This window comes from Penicillium cataractarum (genome assembly GCF_028827025.1).
Source record: "Penicillium cataractarum strain IBT 29864 chromosome Unknown utg000005l, whole genome shotgun sequence".
Lineage (NCBI taxonomy): Eukaryota > Fungi > Ascomycota > Eurotiomycetes > Eurotiales > Aspergillaceae > Penicillium > Penicillium cataractarum.
In genome coordinates, this window is record NW_026622741.1 from 632,919 (window position 1) to 643,545 (window position 10,627).

General features: G+C 44.3%; 3 protein-coding genes across 3 annotated transcripts; all 3 read right to left on the minus strand.

The window, feature by feature from the left end:
• Positions 1-3,484: 3,484 nt before the first annotated feature.
• N7496_005994 (oleate hydratase) lies at positions 3,485-5,160 on the minus strand (the record flags this gene model as incomplete). Its single annotated transcript, XM_056698923.1, has 2 exons — positions 3,485-4,550; positions 4,613-5,160. The coding sequence occupies 2 exons, from the start codon at positions 5,158-5,160 to the stop codon at positions 3,485-3,487; spliced, it is 1,614 nt and encodes a 537-aa protein (XP_056554336.1).
• Positions 5,161-5,810: 650 nt separating this feature from the next.
• N7496_005995 (Con-6 family protein) lies at positions 5,811-6,481 on the minus strand (the record flags this gene model as incomplete). Its single annotated transcript, XM_056698924.1, has 4 exons — positions 5,811-5,901; positions 5,954-6,103; positions 6,155-6,361; positions 6,420-6,481. The coding sequence occupies 4 exons, from the start codon at positions 6,479-6,481 to the stop codon at positions 5,811-5,813; spliced, it is 510 nt and encodes a 169-aa protein (XP_056554337.1).
• A 1,640-nt stretch (positions 6,482-8,121) lies between these two features.
• N7496_005996 (oleate hydratase) lies at positions 8,122-9,823 on the minus strand (the record flags this gene model as incomplete). Its single annotated transcript, XM_056698925.1, has 2 exons — positions 8,122-9,106; positions 9,276-9,823. The coding sequence occupies 2 exons, from the start codon at positions 9,821-9,823 to the stop codon at positions 8,122-8,124; spliced, it is 1,533 nt and encodes a 510-aa protein (XP_056554338.1).
• Between the last annotated feature and the right edge of the window lie 804 nt (positions 9,824-10,627).

Genomic DNA, 10,627 nt, shown 5'->3' on the forward strand with positions numbered 1-10,627 from the left:
CCGAAGATTTCGTCTAATGATTTTAGCCAAGTATCGTTTTGATGAGAAGTGGGCTAAATATAAGGTGAATCTGAAGGTTAAGGAGATCCTTTACCCCCTAGGTCTTATTAATTGACTAGGATATCTATATCCTCGAGGATCTAATTAGTTTCTTCCTTATTAAGGATAGTGATCTGTTGTATAAGGTCGTTTTCCTTATACATTTAAATACGTTAGTTTAGTTGAGATAGGTTATAGAACTCTTCTTCGTTAAATTAAACGTCTCGTGCATGAATTACACGTCGTTTAGTAGGTATCTAGATACGCTAGATATTATAAGCTTCGTATCCTACTAGATAACCGACTACCGTGCGTGGTACGAGCTTAGCTAATCTAGGTAGTTTATTAATACGTACCTAGGGCGTTGGTTGAAACTTGAACCTGATTTTCTTGATTCACTCTTGCTGATCCCGACACGCTAAATGGCATGGATATATTGGCACTGTTATTTCAAGCCCGCCTTCCTCTCTTCTTCCCCAACACCAACGAAGCAGAAAATTCCACTCTACATGATGGATAAAGAACGATTTAAAATCGCAAGCATTAATGAAGGGACCACACATGTTTTTCACAGTATTTTTGATATCGTCTCTTGGCAACAGCTCGGAGTCAAGGTTCGCTTGAGAATTAGTCATCATTTAGGAAAAGTACACATAGAAAAAGGCCTCGTGAGCAAGATAGCTGGTTTGAAATAAGATCTCTATTCCTGGACTCAAAGTGTCTCCTGACCCGGCGTCATGTCTGTAGTGATAGGTTCCGGGCATACCTGAACGGGTATTGTCAAGGTAACAGTCGATGAGAGGGGAATCAAACGAGGGATTTCAAATGCAATAACCACCCGTATCGAATAGAATCTGGAAATGAGACACGAGGAAAACGTCGGGGTGTAAATTTTGTTTGCGGGGAGTATGATTGGCAGAGAGATAGAGGCTGAGTTGATCTCTGGCTCCGTTTCGACGAATCCGTTGATTCCAACCCCGGGAGCTTGCTCTTGCAGAGGTGCCTTCCGTTGCTTGGTCGTCCTCCATTGTATAGATGTAATGTTTAGCAGAGCTATTGGGATTGTTCGAAAGAACGTGCAATGTTGGGGATTTGCATAGCACCGAGAAACTTCATCAGGCAGCTCCGTCCATGGCTCCGTACCGAATTCTGTCATGGCATTGAGCTTGCTTTGAACAGTCTTTAATATGGGAAGGGGTTGACCCCATACCCATAGGTGTATATTGTAGATCAATTTTCAGCACAGTTGATGCGGGCGTTAAAAGCTGATTTATGTCCTTGCACAGCCGAATTACGGGTTGATTTGCCTTGGCGGAGAGCAGCCCTAGTTTCTTGCCGGATAGACTTTGGACCACGCAGTCGTTTGAGATGGTGAAAAACTTGCTTTTTCGGGGACGAAGATAGGAGGTGATTCAGGCAGTGTTGGAAGAACATAAAGTCGGTGTTCCTCATTGACAACTTGAAGTTTTCGTTGATCCGCTTTTGAGATCATTTCAGAAACACGGAATTTGACGGCATAGTCGATGGATACTAGATCAGGCCCGAGGTCGGATAACGATGATGATGGGCTACTAATACTCATTGATTGGACTGTTGAACCAAGGCTCGGAGGCAGAAGTAAATGTCGGGTTTGTATTCCAGGGTGCTTCTGCATATGCTCGCATGTCTGCGGTAGAAGCTCTAGGGGCACAACGAACGAAAAAGCCACTCCTGCATTCAGAAACGTAGCCTCCGTAAAATACGGCCCATATTTGGGCTCATCCATGCGTAAGAATTTCTTCTTGACAAAGGTATGTGATGTCCATGGACTGGAAAGGGGCACCTCGATACCTGCCATGGCAATTCCTAGCAGAGAAAGTCCAGATCAATGATATGATCTCATTTAGGTGATGAGGGGGCCAAACCTTCAAATGTGATCTGGAGTGTATGAACCAACATATCATAATCCGGCTTGAAAATAATGTCACCCTCTATTCTTTCATTGGTTCTGAAGATGGGAAACTTTGATGAGCCGTTCGAAAAACAAAATTCTACCCCAGGGACGGATGTCTTGGAGGCTGGTAGTGATCGATGCATCTGTTTCGCTGAATTCTCCATTTGTTACAGTAAACGAGAGTGCTCAATAGAATTGACAAGCGAAATTCCGTTCACTTATGAGAACCAAGTCTGTCGGCTATTGGAACTCGCCATTTTTCAACAAACATATCTCGTCACATTGGATCGCCTCGTATTTCGACGTAATTGGTAAATACGGCGGGGCCTCTGTCGTATGTACTTCCGTATAGTAATACCGCACCGAAGGATAACTTGATTCATAATACTAATGGCCCTGGTTCTCAATCAAAGAGGCCTATGTTATGCGTCAGTCATATTTCGTCCTGTGCCGAAATTTCCTGGGCTAACGGTAGAATTTGTTAGCATCAACATCAGCATCTCACATCTCACATCTCTTTATTGGTTGACGTGGCCGCCCTTGACAATTCAACAAGTTATCCCAATGCAGCATTCAACACATGACATTTTTCAGCATTCCTAGTCTGGAGGAGCTGCTAACGTAATCATTGACATCCCAAGTCGCTCGGGACGTCGTGTATTTACAAATTGGGAGACTTCTGGGGACCTAATATCTGCACTGACACGCTTGTGAGTATTATATTAGAATCAGTAGACTTGCTAGGTGACCTGTTCCTCCCTTCCATTTAGGAATTTATAGGTGCTGTTAAGCTATGATGCGTCTTATTTATGCCTTACAGCTTAAATATACATCTAGGAAACTAGATATATAGCACCTTCGATTATGCGGAGCGCAGTCGGTGCTTTTTTTGTATTGTTAAGCAGTGGGTGGTTATATGGATATATATTTTTTAAGGAAACTAGAAGTACCGAAGACAGTGTAGAAAACCTTCCATCAAGGGGCTTAGACATGATACTTTGAGAAGAGAATCTTTCCACCTACTGTATTGCAAACCTTACTTGATATCCCGCTACGTAATAGAGAGATTTCCACAATTTTCTCCCGCACCCCTCCTTTTAACGCAAAATCACAAAGATAGTACAGGACACCTTTATCACGTTGAGAGATACGCACATTCAGAGCAAATAGAGATACCACCGGAATCTCGATACTATATTCTATCTTCTTATAACCAGAGGATACACCTCTGTGCCACTCTGGAGACGGCAACTTTAGTTCTAAGCCACCCATAACGACACGGAGAGTAAAATTGCTACCCTGTTCTACATGTCCTGGGATTTCCTTGTCACCATGCAAAATCCCATCCGCTTCTTCGTGATTTCATTCATTGTTCAAACGATGAGCCTATATGCATTTCAGGAAACAGTGGGTTTGGTTCCTTGGAGAATCGCTACGACCCATGTTGTACGTCATAGATATTTCAGGCTACATTCCACATGTAAACTTTTTGGTAGCTAGTCTGACAGAATATCAAATCATAAAATGCAAGACTTCCAGGAGTAGGCTCTTCTTGACTTCGTCGGGGGTTGGAGGCAGCCCCATCAACTCAGTCACCGCAATTTGGGCACTATGGACGCTGTACTGCATAGCTAAAGTAGTATCGTCGGGTATATCCACAAACTGGCCAACGCATGCGATGTTGGTAGTTCCTTGAGGAATCACTCGAGGTCGATCTCCTTCGTGCCGTGACAGAAAAGGAGCAGTCCCAAATGGCATTCCGTATGGGATAGTTTTCGAGGTTGACAGAAGAGGCTGAATAGGGAATTCAAGAAATGAGAGTATCTCGAATAAAATCTCCTGACCGCTGCATTTGTACATGGGCTTTCTCACAAATCTCCCCTCACTGGCCGGTTTCAGGGCATAACCGGATATAATGTTCGTCGATCTTGATTGGCTTGAAAAGACAGGTTGGCGTGGAATGGACAGCGATATTGCCCAGTTGCTCTCTGCCAAGGTTATGATAGCGCCCGTACCGGGGCGGTCATGTGTCAATTTCTCATAAAGTACCATGAAATCTGGCCCGTGGAATGTTGTCGTAAATGTTTCGACTGTAGACCGTAGGCCTTGCGACAGAAAGTTGTTAGGACACCCGAATTTTGGAGAATGCTGCGCAAGTCTCAGCCACAATCGCCAGTCACGAGCTACTTCATTTTCACAGTTCAGGGACAAGTTAGGAGGCGAGGATTGGTTTGTTCCTAACGATGCACCTGCACTAGTCGAGCCTAATGTTGCAATAACGATGTCCGTCGGATTGATATTGACCGTATGCTCTAAGCCATCTTGAAGGAACTCAAGCGACGTGACCATAGCTGGGTCTTCCACCGGGTAGACAGTCAAATTAGTTACCTCTGTATTGAAATGAAAATGGACATGCTCTTCTTTTAAGTAAGTCAGAATAGGGTAGACGATGGATTCGTAAAGATTGGACTCGGTTCGATTCAGCTTTTTGACGTTGTTGAGGTCTTGTATATCTTCCAGATATTTGCGAAGATGTCTTCGAAACTCGATGGCACTATGCCAAGGCTGCAGTCCGAATCTAAAGGCAGTTGTTTAGATAAACTTTTGACCTCATTCTTTTACAAGGGTAACAGGACATACTCTGTAGCCCATAACATCCAGAATGTTGATTTGAAGAATGCCTCATCCATTATATCCTTGACAGTCTTTGAACCAATTGTAGCTTCGCCCTCCAGTATGAGATTCACTAAAGCAAGTCGATTCCTAGCCCCGATATGGAGACTTTTGGTTTCGACCAATTCCAATCCCGAAGGTCCATGCTTCAGTGCTCGAACAAGAGCAGTTTTCTGCGGCTGAGGCCGTTCGATATTCTCAAATCGTCGAATCTCATCCATCATAGTTCCTCCAACCTCTGTTTTGCTTGGAACAAAAGACAGAAGTCTTTCTAGTGAACTGCCGTGAAAATATGGATGGCATTCAAATGGAAGGAAGTACCCGTCCTGTGCATTACCACCTGGGGTCATTCCTCCCCCTGGAGCCGGGTGTAGGTCGAGAAGATGAATGCTTGAGCCTGGAACTTGGGCTTCGCTAATCAGATGCACAGCTACCGATATTGACGCAATCCCACCGCCAATAAGCCATGCTTGCATGTGCTTTGGGTCGCGATGAGACTGGCCTAGCTTCAACATGGTGCTTGGAGAAGGTGAGGGGGATCGAGAGTTATGAAGTTTCAGTAAGCACGCAAGATTTTCATTGTATACTCGCCGCTCCATTGAGCCTGGTGACCATTTACAATTTAACTCTGCAATTGGGTATAGGATATGGTTCTGATATATTTTTTTGAAGCCCCACGATAACTAGGTGTGCGTCATCACTATTTAGCTTTTTTGGGTTTTTTCCTGATTCGCCAGCGGAACACTAAATAATTGGCAATTGCATCATGTCAATTGCCGAGACAGCTCGATGAAACCAGAGATAGAGAGAGAGTCATGCAATTTGATAATGTGGATGGGCTAGGCCTTAGGAGCGAAAAAATGACTCGTCGCAATTTGGATGCTTTTAAGTCAGGATAGGACAGATACTGCCTGCTATAACTCAACGAACAAGGAGCGCTTTGAATTTTCTTGAAGTCTTGTAAGAAGAGTGAAAGAGCAAGTACAAATTTGTCCAAACGAATGATAAACCGTGAGCTTGGAGGTGTGAGAAGATGTAGTTGCAAGCTAGATTTAATATCAGATGCTTAAAGACCCCAGCAGTTGAGTGATAGACTAGGAAAATTCGAGTTGGCAACATTGATCACGTAACAATAGTACGGTTTGGTGCGCAGCCTTGTCTTACACTAGTCTTCAGGGCCGCTTATTTCAATCTCATGTAGGTGCTCTGCGGCTCTGCGCCGACCCTCTTCACTAACGAGAGGGTTTTTCTGCGCACTATAGTTCCCATTAAAACAAAAATCTAGACACAGATTCAGATTATTCTTACGCTTTCAATCCGGCCGCAACTCTGGTAGGATCCTTCGGCTTTTCGTCTTGGCTGTATAGTTCTTGTCGAGCTTCCTCGTCATTCATTAATTGCAACATGCTCCTTGCATGTGCCTTTCCCTCCTCTGACACCAGAGGATTATGGATAGCTCTATATTATATCAATTAGTACCCTCACTAGAGAGTCAAGCAAAGATCTTACGCCTTATACCCCCGAGCGGCATCAATTCTCTCCTGAGGTGACCTCGGTCTATCGTCCCCACATGAGCGTTCTCGTCTGTGGCGGTGATACGATACATGCATACTTCCTTCCATTAGTTCCTGGCGGGCCTCTTGCTCGTCCAGCTTTAACAACATTTCACGGGCATGCTCCTTTGCCTCTGGAGAGACGCGCTCATTGTGCAAGGCTCTGAAATACCTTATGAGATACTTTCCAAGACCAATAAAGTGGCATTGAAGAAACTTACGCCTTGTAGCCACGGGCAGCATTGATTCTTTCTTCAGGAGAAGATTGAATTTGATGCGACATTGTGGAAAGTAATTGGCTTCCAGTGCAGTAGAAGACTGTATCACATTATGACTATATCCTTAGAGCAGGGATCTTGCGCATTATATGTATCTACAGCCATCCGATCGGATTATCCACTCATTCCGAAAACACACGCAAGTATAGACCACTCTTTCCCCATTCGTGACCGCGTGGACAGTGTCTTATTGTCTCATTTTCATGGATGTCAGGCCCCTCGCCACAGAGGCGGACCTCTCGTGGAATCATCCCGTGTCACGCCATAATAAGTTCAGTCTAGATCCGTCTTCGTATTTTTCGGCAGTGGTGTCTGGAGTCATCTGATCATGCATAATGACGCCCCAAGCCCCATCAAAACCGATGCACACTATGACAGGGGTTTTTTTTCACTCCAGCCGAGCTAAGAAGTATTAATCGAATGGGGATGCGTGAGGGCCTTTCCAACTGGTAGCTTTAACCTCGTATGGCAAATTCATATATATTTTCATTCAAATTAACAGGATGATTAGCGTCGGAATCATTAACATTACCGAGGAGCACAACACCAAAAGAACATTGTGTGGGGGCCAGAGAGGCGAAAAGGGTCGGAAGGCTGAGTTGGTGGATTAATCGTCGGATGGGCCAGACCCACTCTACAGCCAGCGAACTCCTGATACATGAGAGGATCATTTCAAAATGACAGTCTAGAGGCGGCTGGCGAACTCCATCGAGCTCATTAAGGGGTGATCCGCCCGAAATATCGGAAGTTAATTCAAACTTGTAGTCTAGAGCCCGGAGCCGGGAGTGGCGAGCCACTTGGCGTGAGGATATGTGGGGGAAGTATTACTGCACTACAAAACGCGCTGGATCGTCTCGAGTCACTTCAACCTGGTCTGGAGCCCATTTCAAAGATAAGAATTCATGATACCCATCCAAGAGCTATTCAATGAGGCTATAGAGCCTCTTTGTTGATTGTCCCCTGCCCACGTCATCTTTTAGAATGTACACTCCGAATTGCCTGCAAAATTCAAAGGACAACACAAAAAAGCTCGCATAATGAGGACAACCATATCGTCTCATGTCAACCAAATCAACTATAAAAGGTAGATGACCTTGTTTAATGTCCACTTCGGCCATTTTTGCCTCGGGAACTCTCAATTTATATTAAACGAGGCAGGATATATCTACTAGGCGATATAATGAGGGGTAGGGCGTGCGGTTTAGGCGTACTCAAGGTCGCCGGAGATAGATATCAGGCGTCGCCAACTTAGAAATAAGTCAACTGGCAAGCTAAAAAATCAAGTGAGGTCCTAAACTGATACTGATTCTGCCTTGAGACGCATTGCTCCGAATTAATGCCAAAACTACGGACAGTTCTTCTAGTGCACATCGCAAGCCAGAGCATATAGACAAATTTCCGTCCAATAGTAAAGCCTTTTCTTTTTCAGCAAAAAACAAGCATACATAGTCAGAATTCCAGTAGAGAAAACAGTCATCACGGCCCAGCGCCCTATCGGGGTCATTCTGATACCAAGAACAAAAACGACAATAGGCAACAGGCCACACGATATTCAACGCAGAAATGAAGTGAAGAAAACCACTTATTTCAGAAACCCCCTGCTTTTATTAGCACCACAAGAATATCAAAGGCTCTAACGTAGAGCTTAAGTCAATCCTTCCGAGAGAAGGTCAAAGATATCGATCAAAATATTCGTCTTCGGCCTAGGAACAGACTTTTTCAATCCCATTAACTTATGAACCGCAATCTGAGCTCCCCGCACACTGTACTCGACGTTCAAGGTGGTATCCGAAGGAATTTCTGCAAACTGCCCTACCAGTGCGATGTTGGTAGTATTCTGCGGTATCACCTCTGGTCGATCGCTGTGTGCCCTTGGTAAGAGAGCGGAGGTTGCAAGAGGTAGAATGCACGGGATAGTGTTTGATTTAGGAAGAATACTTTCCGCAGGGAAATTGAGATGTGACAGTAGCTCCGCCATGATCTGCTCCCCAGTACAGTCTGTCATAGGTCTGTCAATCGTATTGCCTAATTTCTCAGGCCGAAGGCCGTAGCCCCAAATAACATATACGTTCGCGGGTTGATTAGAGAAAACCGGCTGATGAGGAACACTGATACTAAGTAACCAGTTACTGTCAGGAAAGGAGACTAGTGCACCAGTGCCTGCAACATCGTGGGTTAAGGCTCGATATAGATGTATAAAATGCGGATCGTAGAGAGTCACTGTAAAAGTCACGAGAGTGGATTGAGGGGTGGAGGAGTTGAAATTCAGTGGCGAGCCAAAATTCGTTGACCTACTTGCTAGGTGGAACCATAGAGACCAATCGCCATATGTGATATCATCTGGATCCGATACACGAGGAGGTGGCTCAAAGTTGGTTCCTACCTGAGCGCCTGAGTTTGGCGATCCAAGAGTCACAATAGCGAGATCGCACGGGTTGATCTTGACTCTTTGCTCTTCGTTACTTTCCCTCAAAACGAGCTCGGAAACCGTTTTCGCATCATTAGAGGACTCCACAGATGAGTTTAAGATTATGTCGACAACTTTTGTGTTGAAATGAAAGCTCACACCCTCCGCGCGAAGATATGCGGATATCGGTAGTATAACCGATTCATAGAAGTTGAATCGGGTTCTGTCAATATGTCTTACGTGATTCAGGGTGTGAATATCCGGAAGATGGGACCGAAGCAATCGTTGAAATTCAATTGCACTATGCCACGGTCTAAGCGAAAACCTAAATTTGATTCGAAGTAAGTATAGGCTTTGACTGACCTAGGGATTATGAAGGTCGAAAGACTCACGTAGTGGACCACAACGCCCAGAAATCTGTTCCAAAAAACTCATCCCCGAAGAAGTCTTGTATACTTTTTCTTCCGAGCGACTTTTCATTTTCTAATAGCACCTTCAGTAGTTGCAACCTATTATGAGGTCCAATCGATAAATGATTTGCATCCGATCGTTCAGCATGTCCTTCTTTGGTTCGAATGAATCGTGTATTTGCAACTCTACCAGGTACGGGGCTTTCACTATGTTCGAAATCTCGTACTGAATCCAGCAGAGATTTATCCGAGTTCTTTACCATTGGAACCAATGAGAGGAGCTTTTCGACGCATTCGGCATGAAAGTATGGTGAACTCCCAGGCCGAATCAGGAAGCCATTCTCTGAATCTCCAGAGCTAGTGATACCTCCCCCAGACTTTGGATGACGGTCAAGTATGTGAATGTTAGATCCTGGCATTTGTGTATCATTGATAAGATACACAGCTGCAGCAAGGGATGCAATTCCGCTACCGACAAGCCATGCCTGGGAAGTTCCAGGCTCGCGGACAGTTGAGGTCTTAGGATTCATTGCAAAATTGATGTGAAATGAATATTCTTGGACAAAAGGTTTCTTCACGTTCACATCTGTGGTAGAACTAACCTTATATAGACTATTGACCGAATACATAGGTCTAGATTAAATTCATCATTAGCAATAAGTCCATGATACAGTCATGCGACCCTACCGCGCCATGATGTCATTTGGTAGATCTGGCCAGCAATCAGACGGTCGAGAACAATCGGAAACGGGTAATATAAGCAGATACTCACGAACATGACCGGAATATTTCTCATGCGACGAGAAAATATTATCTACCAACAGCGTTAGGATTCGAAGATCGGACAGAGTCTGGCCGTTCGATGTCTGTGATTTATGAGTGGCATGATGGACTGGAGGAAAATAACAATTTACTTTTCATCTCTTTTCGGTAATTCACTCTATATTGAATCTCTTCCGCACCAGGTCCGAACTATGTCTATGATGTCATCGCTCTTCTCTATTATTGTAGAGCAATATTGCGCCATATGATTTTAGGCTAATCAAATTACTATGATCAGATACTAAGGGGTTATAAAACACAGTCTCGCGCCTTTTCAAAGGTTTGAAGGGATACCCTTAAACTTGCATAACTAATTTAATCAAGTTGTCTCACTTAAGGGCTTCGATATTTAACCCTTTCCAATACTGTAGTATTAAAATTTATAGACAATGCAGGGTTAGAAGGTAGGTATTAGGGAAAGTAGCTTTGCGCGAGGCTTAGAGATTACCCTCTAGAAGGTTTACCTACTCTTAAGATCTATTATTTTATCGTAGGCAACTTTGAGAACCGTC